The sequence below is a fragment of the Phymastichus coffea genome, unplaced genomic scaffold (assembly GCF_024137745.1).
Source record: "Phymastichus coffea isolate CEN01 unplaced genomic scaffold, Cenicafe_Pcof_1.1 PCOF00038, whole genome shotgun sequence".
NCBI classification, from domain to species: Eukaryota; Metazoa; Arthropoda; class Insecta; order Hymenoptera; family Eulophidae; genus Phymastichus; species Phymastichus coffea.
Window position 1 is genome coordinate 64,665 of NW_026706849.1, and position 15,077 is coordinate 79,741.

General features: G+C 50.1%; 1 protein-coding gene across 4 annotated transcripts in view; it reads left to right on the plus strand.

The window, feature by feature from the left end:
- The window catches only part of LOC131663696 (prickle planar cell polarity protein 3-like), a 120,532-nt gene that overhangs the window by 31,871 nt on the left and 73,584 nt on the right, over positions 1–15,077 (plus strand). Inside the window, exon 1 of one of the 4 annotated variants that reach the window (XM_058934249.1) lies at positions 9,690–9,855. The exons of 2 other annotated variants lie outside the window; for them this stretch is intronic. In XM_058934249.1, the coding sequence (XP_058790232.1) occupies positions 9,824–9,855 (32 nt within the window). In that variant the 5' untranslated portion in view covers positions 9,690–9,823. Of the gene's footprint in view, positions 1–9,689; positions 9,856–15,077 lie in introns of those variants that run through there. One more of the 4 variants, XM_058934250.1, reaches the window with a different exon arrangement.

Genomic DNA, 15,077 nt, shown 5'->3' on the forward strand with positions numbered 1-15,077 from the left:
ATAGCTGGCACGAATGACTATGGAAACTGGCTACATTTTCCAGAGGAAGGTTGCATTAAGAGAGTTGTAGCGCGGAGTTGACTCATTTATCATTCCTGACGAAATTCAGAGATTTTTCACTGCGAAGCATGCGAGGGTGCGTTAGGCCGGTTGGGGGGGTGAGGCAAGGCACATTGCGAGAAAACAGGAAGGAAAAAGCAGAGAGATCGAAAGGGAAAGGGCAAATTGCAAGCGCGTCGCACGGAACGGATCGAACTGGCGAGAGAGAGAGAGAGAGAGAGAGAGAGAGAACCGTAGCCGCGAGATAGAAATGGAAAGCGAGACTCTGCCTGAATTTCAATGCGCTAAGCTCGATCGTACCCGGAAAGCGCGTCGCTCAAAGGAAATGCGTCCCAGCGTTTTCCATTGGCTCTTTGCGAATTTCCCTCCCAAGACTCCCCAGGTCTGGCGCTTGCGGATTGAGCAGTTGGCCAATAACCTGGAGTTCGCGCTATCGGACATATTACGCGAGCCATGCTTCGGTGCCTTTGATTATAGAACCCGATTCCAGAGCTACCCTAGATCTCCCTTTCTTTTCCGCTGTCAAACTCATTCAATCTTCTGCATCATGGTCACTCGAGCAATGTCCAAATTCATTTCCAATCGTATTTTGAGCGTCATAACGCTTCGCTCCGAGCACTCAGAATTATTAATTAATGAGAATTAATTGATGTGCGCCTTTGTGAAAAAAAAAAAAAATTAGGGTGTACAGGTATAAAATAGTAGAGAAGACAGGTGCACGATGGAAAGAGCGCTGCATCGCGCAGCATATAGATAGAAGAGCAGGTATCGTCAGACGCAATGTGCGAATGACATAGTTACATATAGCCATTCGAGTTTGGCCGCTGTATCGAGCTTGCACAGCACGTAATACGATCCAACTGAAAACGAGGAGAGTTTCGGCGAAGCTAATGCGTCTGCTCCGCACGAGAAGACGGCGGACAGGCAAAGATGATTAAAAAGCTTGGGCGATTAGAGCCGGGGAGCCCGATCGCGAGGCGAGGAAAGAGCAGAGCGGAATATTGCGAGGTATAGCGGCGGTAATGGGTGAATGATGACAGTCGGAACGGATCCGCGGCTGGCCAGCAAAAAGATCGGTTGGAGCCGAACAATGAGGGGTCTGGCGCGCGGTGTGGCGGCACAATAATACACGTAAATGGGCGAGCCATTAGTGCCGTCACGACTCATTAGCGGACGAGCTTCCGGGGCGTGTATCGACGTAAGAAAGAGAGCCGAGCGAGAGGTTTTTGCCGGCGCGAAAGGGTAGAGCAGGAAAAAAGAAGCGGAGAGAGAGAGAGAGAGAGAGAGAGAGGCAGCGTACAGCGAAGATGATGATCTCGCTGGTGTATTTCCGGGCCACCGGCGTGGACGAGTACGACATCGCGACGGCTACGGCAGATGTCCTCCTCTGATTATCGGCTGCGCGACTCTCTTTTCAGCTATATACGTTCGGGCGGTTTCGCGAGCGCGGGCGCGTCCCCGGCGGCCGTTTCTCAGCCGGGATTAAGACTCGAGTCTCGCGAGCCTTGCGTGGCGCAGGCCGGGGAGGCTCTCGGCCAAATTAATGGGGCCGCCCGGCCACGTTGGCCCTCGCCGCCCCTTGCGCTCTCTTATCTCGGGCGCGCGCGCGCGCGCTCCCGCGCCTCTTTCTCTCTGCGAGGTGTCGCTCGGCGCGCCCCTTTCTTCCTCTGCTGCTTTGACTCTGCCGTTTTTCATTTGCTCCGGTCCATTGCCCAAGTGCGCCGGCCTACGCCGCCGGCTTGCGCCTGTCGGCTTTTCCTTTCTTTTGAATATTTATCAAGCCCGACTCTCGTTCGCCGCGGATCCTCGTCAAGTTTACACCCAGGAGCGAACTAGGGGGGAGGGGCACGGCTCCGGGTCTCGTTTCCTCGTTTTCCGCCGCGATTTACATCTCGCGCGCGCCATTTCCATATCTGGCCCGCTTATCTTCTCGACGAAAATCCGCACCCAATTTCGTTTTTCAACTGACTCCGGCGTGATTTAACGCGAGAGCCTCGGCGAAAGCGTTTGTCGGCAGTTGGCGGTGCAGCGCGCGGCCCCGGAAGCCGCTCCGCGCGGAGGGTGCCTCGCGCCAATCTCGCGCCGGCAGACGCTTTAACATGCGAACGGCAGCAGGCGCGGCATTATCCGCGCGAGATCCGCGCTCGGAGATATCGCGCGGCGGCGCGGAGTCGAAAATGGCCGTGCGGCTAAGGGCCTGGTGACAGATGCTCTGTATGCAAATGCCTCCGTTCCCGTAGAAACCCACGCAGCCGCCGCAGCGCCAAGTGTCGTTGCCTCCGCCGCGACGCGCGGCGCCGCGACACCCTAGCCGACAGCCTCGTCTTCGCAAACAACCGTCTCGCACCTGCGCGCCGACGAGCAGATCTACACCTCCGCATTCGGCGCCCCCCCCCTCCCCGGCGCTATTGCTGATTTGATCGTCGCCTCTCTCCCTCCCTCTCGCTGCCACCCGCGCGCGATCCGGGAGTCTACTGTTGAGGCGCACGGCCCTTGCTTTTGTATATCGCAGGCTCTCAAGATGATTGTTCGGAGGATCAGCCAGCGAGATATTTTCCAATTGAATTTCCCCGAAGCAATAGACGTGCAGCCGCAGCCCGGTCTGTCGTTAGAAGAATCCACTTGGGCGCTCATAACGCGAAGCACATTCGACGCGCGCACGAGAGATCGCTCGTCGAAAAAGACAAAGGGAAAAGCTAAGCTCGCGCGGAGAATTATGGCCGCGCGTACCGTGTCTCTCGCTCCCTTTCTCCACTTTCGCCGCGCGCACCGAGAGGAGCGTTAATTAAAACAAGACGCTCGAGCAGCTCTTCCGCGCTACCAGTCGAACTTCCCAGTCGTCGGGCGAACAACTCGGGCGAAAGCCGGCCAGCTTCGCCCGCCACTTGTGCGCCGGAATGCGTGGTCGTGTACAGCCGGGACGACGCAGACACGAGCGAGACAAGGAGCCTACTTGAGACTTTTCCGCGATTCTCATTTTCTAAATGAGCCCCGAAAATCCACTTAAACCCCTTTTACCCCTAAATAAGCGTCTCTCCATTAAGGTTAATGACACGCGCGCCGCGCCGCGGCGCGTTACTGTGCTCTTTTTATTTCTTCGTTAGGTTCACCGAATGCCGATTGCCTTTCCCGCTGAGCCGTTGCGCCAACATCATAATTCAACGCTAGCTCGAAAAAGCAATTTCCGACGCGACGATCGTTCAATGACGCCCTAGGAAATAGAACGAGCCGCAGACGGGCGCTCCGAGCGTCTGTCGAAAAACTGGCAGCGTCATTGATATTCAAGCTCGCGAGCGCGGAAGGTAGTATAATGAGGTACGTATTGGATTCCTAATAGCGGCCAATTGGCTTGTACGCGGGCTGCGGCCTCTCGTACGCGGACGCGGTCCGCATACGAGAGGAACGCGCCAAGATTGTCAGCGCGATCCCCGAGAAGAGCTTCATTATGCCGGGAAGCTCAGGGCTCACGGCAGCTTCTGCGGGACGAATTTAATTAGCGCTGTCCCGGAAATACCTCTCGGATAGCCATTCGCAACAGCTGGCGGCGAGATCGTGCGCGCGGCCTCGCGCAGTGGCCCTTGACGAGCGGCTCGCGCTCTCCGGATCCGTCTGTAAATATATAGAAACTGCGAGCGAAAGTGCACTCGGCATCGGCCGATCGCGCCACTGTTTCGCTCGGCTAGCGTTTTATTATCGTCAAGCCGGGCAAGAGTACCGAGTAGCGGCGCGTCGGTCGATGGGGGTAGCATCTGCGCTTCGCGACGGAATCGTCACGGAGATTCCAGCAGCCTCACCTCATCGGAGCCTCGCAGTCAGCCCTTGTAAAATATTCCGTCTGGTTGTGTTTCGCCGTCTCCGCAGCCCTCGTCGCGAGGAGAAACTGCCGTGAGCAGATTCCGTCCTCGAATCATTTCTGCCGCCGCGAATAAAGACTCCGAGGCGCTGGTGCTGCTGCGGCGAATAACCGGAGATGAGCGCCAGACAAATGCCGAGAGCTGTACGCGCACGCAGGCCAAGGGAGCGCCGAGCATGGAAGAGAAAAAGGGACGGGAAAGCTTGTTCCGCTGGCGCTCGCCAGAGACAAGACGAATAATTTTTGCGCTGGATTGCGCTTGGACGTTGATGCCGAGAGGGCGTTTTCGCGGCTGTTTGCAATATTTACGGAAATTGCCAGTCGTTCGTCGAGCTGCAGCGCGGCTGAGGCGCAAGCGCGAACGACAAGTGGAATCTCGGTAGCAGCCAGCTGGAAGGAGTAAGATAAAAGAGAACGGCAACTGCCGGAGTGAAAGACCCAATAAACCGCTGCGGCAAATAAAGTGGAAAGAGCAACGAGTCGCGAACAATTAAAGCAAAGAAAGAGGCATTTAAAACACTTAGTAAGTTGAGATATGGCCGGCAGCGAGTAGCTTCGAAAAGTAAATGACAATCGAGAGCGAAATGGAAAAAGGAAGAGGAGGAGAGCGAGAGGAGAGGCGCCGTACGCGCGCGCTGTATATCGCCGGGACGGAAAGCAAAAAGTCCACGCGAAGGCGAGAAAAAGGGACGGAAAAAGAGGAAAGGACAACTGAGCGCGAGGCGGCGCCGGCGGTGGCGGCAACTTGGGTACTTAATGCAGCTGGAGAGGCGTGCGCGCCGGGGGGAAGATGAAATTTCATCGGGGGAATTCAATTAAAAGTAATACCGAAGAGCTGCCTCACGAGTACGCGCCCGCAATACCTATTATATCTTGGCCGTTCTCTCTCTCTCTCAAAATCCTCGCTCTCGATAATTTCTCCTTTTCATCGACCAACTACCTCGATGATTAACGACCTACCGATATTCTCACTCTATTTCATTTTTCGACGTAAGCACGTAGCTCAACAAACGTTAGAAAAAATAGAAAATTGCCGATCGGCGTACATAGGCGTGCCGACAAGATGCCGCTCGAAACTTGGAATGTTCGAGCGATAGAGAGGTCCCTGAATAAAATAGAGTGCGGCCCTCAGTCGACACTGCGTCGCTAGGCATAATTCAAGCACCCGAAGGCGCTCTGACGCGCCAGTGTCGTACCGAGGATGATCGTCGCAATGCAAATAGAAAAGGAAGAGCCCGCGCAAGTCGCTCATAAATTCCAAGAGCGGCCAGGGAATGTGGGCTATGCAATTTCCAAATATTTGCGTGCACCTACCGAGCAACTTTGGCGCGACTTTTCGACGATTATAAGCCTCGTAAATTTCGGTGAGACAACGCGCCGCGAGATATTCGATTGGGATGGTTTGCATTCCCGTCTCGAGTGACGCCGTGCCAATACGATTCTTGAATAGCAATGCTCTCTATACACCCTACGCGCGTACGTGTATATTATGCCTATCCGCCGTATACTGTCTGTTCGTGCCGCGCGGGGGTGCCTTCTTTATTCCGCCTCTCTCACTCTCTTATATTCCTTCTCATTTTTCCACCCACTTTCCTTCCTTCCATTTTTCACTCGGTCCGACCTCTTTGGCTTTCTTTGCCTTTCCTTTTCCAGCTTGAAACGTCGTTCGCGACACGGCCTGCCAAAGTGCTCATTGAAATTCAACAATTGTGCGCGTGCGATCAACGCCCTCTACGTCCATTTTTCGACAGGAATAACGCAACGCGAACGGCCTTTCGAACATTTCGTGGGCAAACGATCGAGCTATTTTCTGATTTTTTCCCACAAGTTTCGAACGCCAGAGCGTGGTCTGGCCAAAGTTTTTGAACTAAAAGCAATTAATTTCAGGATCGTGCGGGTGAGAGTACTCGCAGCGGTATATTGCGAGTGGCGACGTTACTACTGTGGCAGTTTGATCGGGGGCCGCGGGACCGAGTTTAGCTAGACTTGCTGGGTATTAGACTTCGAGTTGCTTGTCATGCTGATTTTCTCAAAGTTCAGTCGCTGGATTAGCAATGGTCTCGTTCGACTTTTATCGTTAGTTCGGAGACTCCGGAGACTCGGCAGACTCACCGCCGGAACGTTTATTTCCAGTGAAAAGTCAAAGACGCCCCATCGGGAGAATTCGTCGGTCGGATCGCGATTTCGCGCGACTGCACATACGCGACTGCGTTTTCACGACGACCTCGGCACGAATATCGAAAGTTTATTTTCCCTCCGGCTGGCGAACGAGCGGCTGCTCGTTCGAAGAAAAGCCTGCGGGATGATCGAGAGGACATAGGCGACGGCAGTGCTTGCCGCGGCAAACTTACGATGCCGGAATAAGAGTCTGGATTCGGCTGCGTGACACGCCCAACAATCGGCTTTCCCATCGGAGTCCCCTCGCTCGCGCGCCGCTTGCCGGGGCGCGCTCGCCTCTGCATCGATATGAACGCACGCGCAATCGGAATACGAAACCATCTCTGCCGCGTGTTTTTCCTCTTTTCCCGCGTCTCGCTTGCCGTGTAATTGGGACTGCGCTCGGATGTGTCGCGGCTCCGCGTCGTTGCGACTGCCCGGACAGCGCTATTAATAACGTTATTGTAGGTTAGCGGCATTGCCGCGCACCCGGAGAGAACTATGGAACAATGGCCCAGTCTAGACTATATTGTTTCGGTCAGACGGAGACGCGAAACAACGAACAGGCAAATCAGCTTTCGGCCGATTTGGCGCGCGGCGGCGTAGTACGTCTGTACCTCGCGCGCACTCGGCGAAAGTGGTACGCCTCCCCGTCGCAAGCTCGCCCCCCCCCCCCTCCGGCGACCGACGAGCAAACAGAATTTGCGGTTGCGACGACGTTCGCTTCTGGGCTGTCGATAGCGTGCCCCCGTCTCCGCTGCTTACCTACGCCCAGGCCGAGCGTATTGGTTTCTGGAAAAGTCGGCGCGGACATTGGGGGTAATAGGATTTTTCAAGAGGACACACACGCGGCGCCTCGTAAACTCCGGCTTTTTATGGAGAACGCGGACGTCCGCGAGAATAGCCTACACTCGCGCACTCGGACACGCAGGCCTGCTTGCGCTTGTTAGCTGCATTTATTTTTGCTTACGCCGCTCGTAAAGCGCTCGCGGCTGGCAAGGCCAAAAGCGCGACCGAGGCCCTTTCTCTTTTCACATTGAAAACTGATCGATGCGCTTTCGGCGACGCGCCGCTGCTCCTTCGGCGCTCGCTCCCGCGCGGCACCGCCGCCGCCTTCCCCAAATCCTTTTATCGGAGCGCCTTAAAACTTTGATGCACGCGGCCGCCTCGCAGCTCGGCGCTTTACGAGCGCGGCACTCGCGAGACGCGTATAAAACTCGAATCTGCGCGCGCGATATCTTTACGGCCTTGACTCCCTTTTCGAGGTGAGTGCCCAAACCGTTCGCGCACTTACCGGCTACGGCTTCGGCTATAAGGACAAACGTATGTTTCCAACGTTGCAGCCGAAGAAACCGAGCGACTTTATTGACAGGCGCGAACGTGGCCCCGACCGACTCGCGGCGTTTTATCGTCGGCCAACCTGTTACGCTGCCTCCTCTGACATTCATAAGCGCGTGCAATTATTAGCCCCATTCGCCGTAATCATACAGCTCTGCTCGCGTCGCGCGTGCGTTTTAACGGGCACTTTATTCACTCTGCTCTGCCTACTTGTTCCGAGAGCTTCTGGAAAAGTGACGCGACTCGCGCGGCTGCTGTTCCTGCTCTCCGCGACGGAACGACTACGGATGAGCCGCGGGACGGCGCAGCAGATGGGCAAACCCAAGGAAATGCGCGCTTTTACGAGCGGCCGACGCCTCTCGCATACGGACGCCAAAGCCACCGGCACCCACGCGGATGAACTTCGGACTCGCCGTGCTCGCCTCATCCGGGCCGATGCCCGTCGATCATTTCGCCCTTCGACCGAACGACCGCGCACGCGCAACCTTCTTTTCCCTTCTTTTCCCCTCTCTTTCTTTATTCTTTGGCTTTCAAGGTCTCGCGCGTATTTTGCATTTTACGACGGGCTAACTTGTCTGTTACGCTAAGTGACGAGGAAGCTGCAATTTCGATGCCAGCTTCCACCAATGCCAGCGCGCGCGGCAGCTCTGCTTTATTGTGATCCATTAAGGCGCCCGCGTGATTATACTCTCATCTATTTTTATGGGTGTCTCGCGGCGGAACGGCCGATGCCTCGAATCGACCGCCTCAGAGTAAGGACCGAAACGAGGCACCGCCCGAGGTGCGTCGCGAAAATAGTGGATGGAAGATGCGAGCTCGCGCGCCCCCGTCGATAAAAGTCCGTATCCAGAAGAGATCGGATTGCAAGCTCCCCCTGGCCGCGCATCCCCGGGCTCGTCGTCGCGTCGATAAGGCGACGAGCGATATCGCAGCCATCCATCCCGTGGATTATTCGCAGCGCGCAACCTGCTCGGCGCGGCGCGCTCCGCGACGGGCCAAAGCAGCCCGGGCTCATCAAGCGTGCCACGCGCCGCAGGGGACGAGTTCTGCGCTGGGCCTTCGTCGGCCTTCGTCGCTGAATATCAATGCGATGCCCATCCCCTCGGTCGGTCTAGCCTTCGCTTCGTATATATCTATATATATATATACATATATACGCTTCCTCCTCTCTGTCTGCACGCCTCTATCTGCGCGTACACTCGGTCCGCTTAATTTTGCAGAAGCCGTCTGTGCGTCGACGTGCGCATTCCCCTTCAATCGCGTGGATAATTTCGCAGTTGTGCAGTGTTTGCTTTTAGCCGCATACACGTGCGCCTACAGCGTGCGAGTTTGTCATTACGAGTACGAGCTTGCGACTGCCGAACGAGCATCTCCGACGCGTACCGCGGCCCACCTGCTTTCCGCAACTTTTCGCTTCCTTCGTTTCTGCACTCGCTGTCAAATGTCCATTGCGATATACTGCTCGCACGAGCATTCGACCGAACTCGGCTGCTGAGCATAAATCAGAATGCATTTCCAGCGAACGACGATTAAAATAAATAAAACTGGCTCGAATGCGAGCATTCGGTCCGTACCGCAAACTGCAATACTCATCGTCATAATAGCTAATGACGAGTAATTCACCATGCATGACTAAACCGTAAACACTTTATTGCCATTGGACGCAGATAATTGACGTCCTATTAAATGGCAAATGACTCGCTAGTCGTTCCAAATGGCGCTAAATCGCTCGCATTTACATTGTGAATATTAATGCTCTCTAAGAGGAGGACAGCAGAGCTCACGCGTGGTGACAAGACATCGTTCGTCCACGTCGTACAACTTTCTATTGGTATGTGGCTATTTCACCAAATACAAATATTTCAGAGACCGCGGCTCGGTACTCTCGCGAAATAACTAGCTCCAGAGAAATTCGGCACTGCTGCTGAACGAGAGAGAGAGAGAGAGAGAGCAAAAAAGCGAAGTACGAACGAGGGGAGTGCAAGTAATTAGCGCGAGCGCAACCGCGGCTAGCCAGCAGTATTGTAGGTACCTGAAAATTCCGGAGTTTAATTAACTTTTATAGTGAAATTCCTCGCGCGACCAAATTCCGTACAGTGCACACGCACACGCACGCGCACGCGGGTATACGGACAGCAACAGCCGCAAGCTCGGCTCTGCGCGGAGCTTCGCGCCACGTGCTCCGCGCCGAGTCCTCCCGAGCGTTGGCGGGTGACGCCGAGCCGAGGTTGGCTTGCGAGCCCGCTCTCGGAATGCCAGCAGTCTGGTGGCGCGCGTGCCGCCGCCGACATCGCGCTTGCTCCGGTTCGAGCGAGCTTGCGACCCGTCGAGTACCACTTCGCGAGTGTGCTTTAGTGACGTGAATAGCTTTGTTTCTACTTTTTTACAATGTGCTTATGATTGGGATCCGCGTCGATGAGTGTTTCCCAAGACATTTTTTATCTCAGGTATTTTACACGTAATCTTCCTTAATATTAATTCGTTTATCCAAATCGTAAGCTCGATCGTAAAATTTCCTTTCACTCGTATGCAATTGTCAATCGCTTGATTTTCACTGAATTAAAATTCTTGTCCGTAAATTAATGCGAAATGTTTTTGCGGCGAACTTATTTTTCAAGCTGACTAGAGCATTGTACAGATGCACGCAAGAAAACACGGCTCTACTTGCAAACGGAGCTACTCCGTGTTTATACAATGTTGGATATAAAAGTGGAAACGCACCGCTTTACTTGCTTTCGCGTTACTTGATAGACTGCTCCTCCGACAGCTTTTATCGACTACGTGTGGGCTCCAAAGTCTTCCGAACGTGTAGTCGGTTTTTTTTTTCTCGGAAACATCGCGTACTCTCTGAATTTATTGGATTCTCATTCGATCTGACATAGACATAACTTTATTCTTTGAAAAAACTGAGTTTAAAAAAAGAATCGATTCGTATATATTTTCGATTTATAAAGAGGTCATTAAAAACTTGGAACAACTTTTTAGCCGAGCGATCCACATAAGAGCTGATTACTCTGGAGGCAGAGTTTTATTTAGGTCAAGTGGTTCATTCTTGTATGTAAGGGTTGTTTCATCTTGCAATCGAGATAATTACGTTGACACAGAAAAAGCTCGTATCAGCTGTAATAATAAGCACTCAAGTTGTACGCGAAATATTTTAATCAGCCATAGCATTTGAAAATCTATAAGGACGTTTAAAAACTTGGTTAGATTGGCGTTTATTGATCGCACGCGTAAAAATCTAAATAAACAAGGAGCCGTAATGAATTTTTGAAACGTTCAAGGTGTAATCGCGACTGAAATGATGCGTGATAATTCAGGTTATGAATGTGCATAAATAAAAGTGGAGATAAGAGAGCGAAAGGATGTACACGTGGCGTGTAATCCGAGAAAAGCTCATAAAAGCAATTACTATAACTGTCCAGACGCGCTATCGCGTATTCCTATCTATTCTCCTTGGCGTCTCGCATCTACGGTGCGTGAAAAAGAGAACGAAAAGCATAAACGGGAGCCGAGCCGAGGAAAAAGTTAGAAATTAGCGTAACCGCCTCGAGGAAGTGAACAAAGCGCGTCGGATGCATATTCGAACGAGGACTTTTCCACGCGATCTCTCGTGTCGAGCGCACATAAAGACGTAGCCAGCGCGGTGGACTGAGCTTTCGTGCCTCGCGCTCGTACGAGCGACGTCGAGTCGTCGCTGCCGCTGTCAGTGGCGTCCAGCTCGCGATGATCTCTCGTGCACGCTCGTTCCCGGCGACGACGGCACCGAGCAGCTCGCGATATTGTCCGAGAAGAGGCGGCCTTTTATAGCCTCGTTACGTGGCCGCCTCGGATTAATCTCACTCGACGTTGCTTTCTCACTCTCCCTCGGATTCAGCCCGTGCGCTTGCCGAATAATAGATTTATGGAAATGTACACGAGCTATCGAGCTATCTTCGTTCCCCGCTGTTTTTTCCCCGCCAGCCCTAACTCCACTCGCGCGTTACCGCAAAAGGATCAGCTACCAGTCAAAGATTTCGGAAAGATTTCCGGCCGAGTATACGACGCGCAGCACGAATCCAAGACCAAATATGCCGAAGCGCAGGCTCGCGCGAGCAGAGAAAAGTATCGCATGCACTTTACGCGTTAGCTTTCAGACGAATGTCGCGTGCGAGTCCCTTTCGCTTGAGCGGCGCGCTCTCGTATACGGCAAGATTGAGAAGGAGCTAGCCGACGATGCTCGCTCGCGATCAAAGGAGAGCACACTGCGCGCCTGGCAAAAGGGACCGAGAGAACACTTGACAAGCTGCACTCGAGAGCCAGATAAAAGCTTGTGCCGGCTAAATATATCCGTATGAATCGGTGCCCAACGCGAAAAAATCTTTAAAGGAGCAAAACGCTTTTACCTTCGCTTGCGACTCACGCACCAATGACTATACCGTCCTGCTCACTTTTACGATTTTCCCGGCGCGATACATATCAAGTCCAAGCAAAAAGATAAACACCAATCAAATAAACAGTTAAGCCGTCAAGACTCTTTTACTCCAGTGCGATCTCAAATACAAACAGCACTTGCACTTGGAAATTGATAAGCTTGCACCTAAAGAACGTTTGTCACGATAGTTCATGCCATTTTAACAAATAGAATCCAGCGGTAGTTTTCGTGTCGAATGAAAATTCATCGAAGAGCCGACGCGACACGAGACAATGAGACGTGTTTTGCGAGGAAAATATTGCAAGCATTTGAATTAAACAACCGTTTACCAAGTGCTTTGAACGCTTGCATATCAAGCCGAGAGTCCAATTGGATTTTCGTTTGACAATGCGCTGACTACAGCGATATTTGAAAAATATTCAAATAGCCGCTTGGCTGAAATACAATTTCTAGAGTAAATTAAAACTCGAACGAAAACGTGGCGGGCATTAACCGAGTTGACGTGTACCAAGCAGGGAGCCACCATAAATATTTGTGCCATGCAGTTCAGACGTAGGGGGACACGTTAAAAAAAAAGAAATCGGGGCTGGGTTTAGCTCGCGAGTGGCGTTAATTAGTCGAGGTTGCTCGTCTTTTCACTTTTCAAAGGAGTGAAAGTTACTTTCTCGAATTGCGTGTCGTTCCTCGAGCGACGCCCTTCCACTATTACGCAGAGAGAATCAAACTGCGCTTAACTTGCGGCTTTTAATTAGCTCCCTTCTCTATTTCAAAGGCAGTACAAGTCGTGTACCGCGCAGCGAACAATCTTCGATGAGTCTCTCTATCTGTATGGTGTAACTTTTATTTTTTTTTTTTTTGCTCTCTTTCATTAAGCAAAATGGAACTCAACGTCCGTAACGATAAATCAAGCTAAGAAAACGTAAGCAACACTACAAAAAAATTTCTCTAATTTTTTATATACTTAAATTGACATTGTTTATTTTGATAGCACTTTTTCATATTAAATAAATTGAAACTTAAAGAGGAAATAATGCTATCAAAGTATTGATACTTCATTCTTAATTTAAAACAAGTTACTCTTAACGTAAGAAATCGATTTTTTCCAAATATATTGGTCTAAAAATAACTAGTTGGATAGTCGTATATTAAGAATCTCCTCACTTCATTTGAATGAATTTTCGCTCAAAAATTAAGGCTATATTATTGTAGAATCAAATAATTATTTGATTCAATAATAGCATAATAATTTTGTCTCTCCCGATTTTATTACGTAGCAGTTCGATGTTAGCGATGAGAATGAAAATGAATTGAAACTAGCCAACAATTCAACGAATTAATTACTAAACTGCATAACGAGTTATGATTAAAAGTTAAAAAGAATTTAAAGTTAATAATATGTTCGAAAAACACTATATTGATGGTAAAAAGTGATGTGTTTCACTTATTTAAGTAATTTATATGAGCAAACAAATGTATTTTGTTAAATAACATTGTTTTTTCGATGGCTTTTTATAATCGTATAGGTTAATCATTTCAAATAGAATTTTTCAAAAACGACTACTTTGATTTGCTGTATACTTAAAAGACAACGAGAGAAAATTAACGACAAACTTTGATAATTTGAACGTTTTTGTGAGATTTTATCATCTGACGTAAAACAATCGATCTCATAAACAAACTTGCGAACAGAAGCATATAATTGGACAAATCTACTTCTAACAAAATACTCTATGTGTAATGACGACATAAAAAGCTTCTTCTCTCTCAATCTATGCTATCCGAGAAATTTCATTATAATAGCTTGTTCGTAGGTATACGTATATGCCCACATGGCATACATGGAAAAGCACAACAAAGAAATGTGAAAAGTCAGGCGATATAGTCATCAGGATGTGTGAATAGTTGTAAAATTGAATTTCATTAACGTAAACACATTGTTGATGAGAGGGGAAATGTAGCGTCTATATTTATACACACGCACACGCGCGCATACACACACACACACACACACACACAAATAAGCGCCGTAGGATAATGTTCAATCCGTTGGCGTAATAGTGCATTAGCGTCCGGAGGGCGGCATTGCGCATTACACGGGTTCTTAGCCACGACCGAATCACATGCTGAAGTGCACTTAGCGGCCAGAATATTCACTTAGAGTCGCGCGTGCATATCTGATATCCATAGGCGCAGCCACCGCCAGCGCCGCCAAGAAACCATTTACAAGCTCATCGAGTCACCGCCGCCGCGACAAGTGCCGGACTTGCGAGCGAACGAGTTGAAGAAAAAAGGAGAAGCAAGAAACGTCAAGTACTTTGCTTTATACTTGACGACACACACATACACGAGAGAGAGAGAGAGAGAGAGAGAGAGAGAGAGAGAGAGAGATCCCGCATACGTGTAAGATTATGCCGAAGCTTATATACATCGATGCTTGACTTGTGTGTGCCTTGTGTTCCAAGCACGCAAGCCGCCGTTGATAATCTCCCTGCGGAGTTTCAAATTAATCCGATTAAACGTAACGCGCACGGAACCTCTGTACTAGTGAACGTCAAGTCGCCTCCAGCTCTCTCTCTCTCTCTCTTTCTCTCTCTCTCACTCACTCTCACTCACTTACTCACTCTCTCTCTCTCTCTCCCCACAACCAATGATAGTATTTTTCTTAATAACCCATTGCTTCACTCGTTTCACGTCGTGAGACTACAAATTATTGATTTCGTCCTACTTTTATTGCATGTCAATCGTTTTAACAGTTATAGCAAATAATTAAGTCTTATTTTACTTACTGTAAATGCAGCCAGCAACCTGATTTAATAACTGTCCTGCTTAGATTTGTTTAGTAATTTTTTTCTTCTATACCTGCTTACCTTTATGGATATTTCTACATCAGAAACTTGATTTTACACAGCGGATTATAACATAAGCTTGAGCGTTATAGGTTATTAAAAAGATCCTTCTGTTACAAGACAACCAAATTTGTATTTAGTGAACGTTGCCTTAAAATGTACTATATTATGTTTGTTCCTCATTGATATCTTAGTGTATTACATAAAACTCTGTTTCATTACGACAATAGAAAACTAAAATTAACCTAATTTGCCTATTACTCGTGAAAAAGCCATTTTCGCCTCTGAATATTGATTACAAAACACACTCAGTAAAAGATCTGTTAGGATGTGCATGACTAATTTTCGTTGGCACGCAACGTTCAAGTAAATTAGAATATATCCTGTAAAAATCAATGCTGGACGGTGA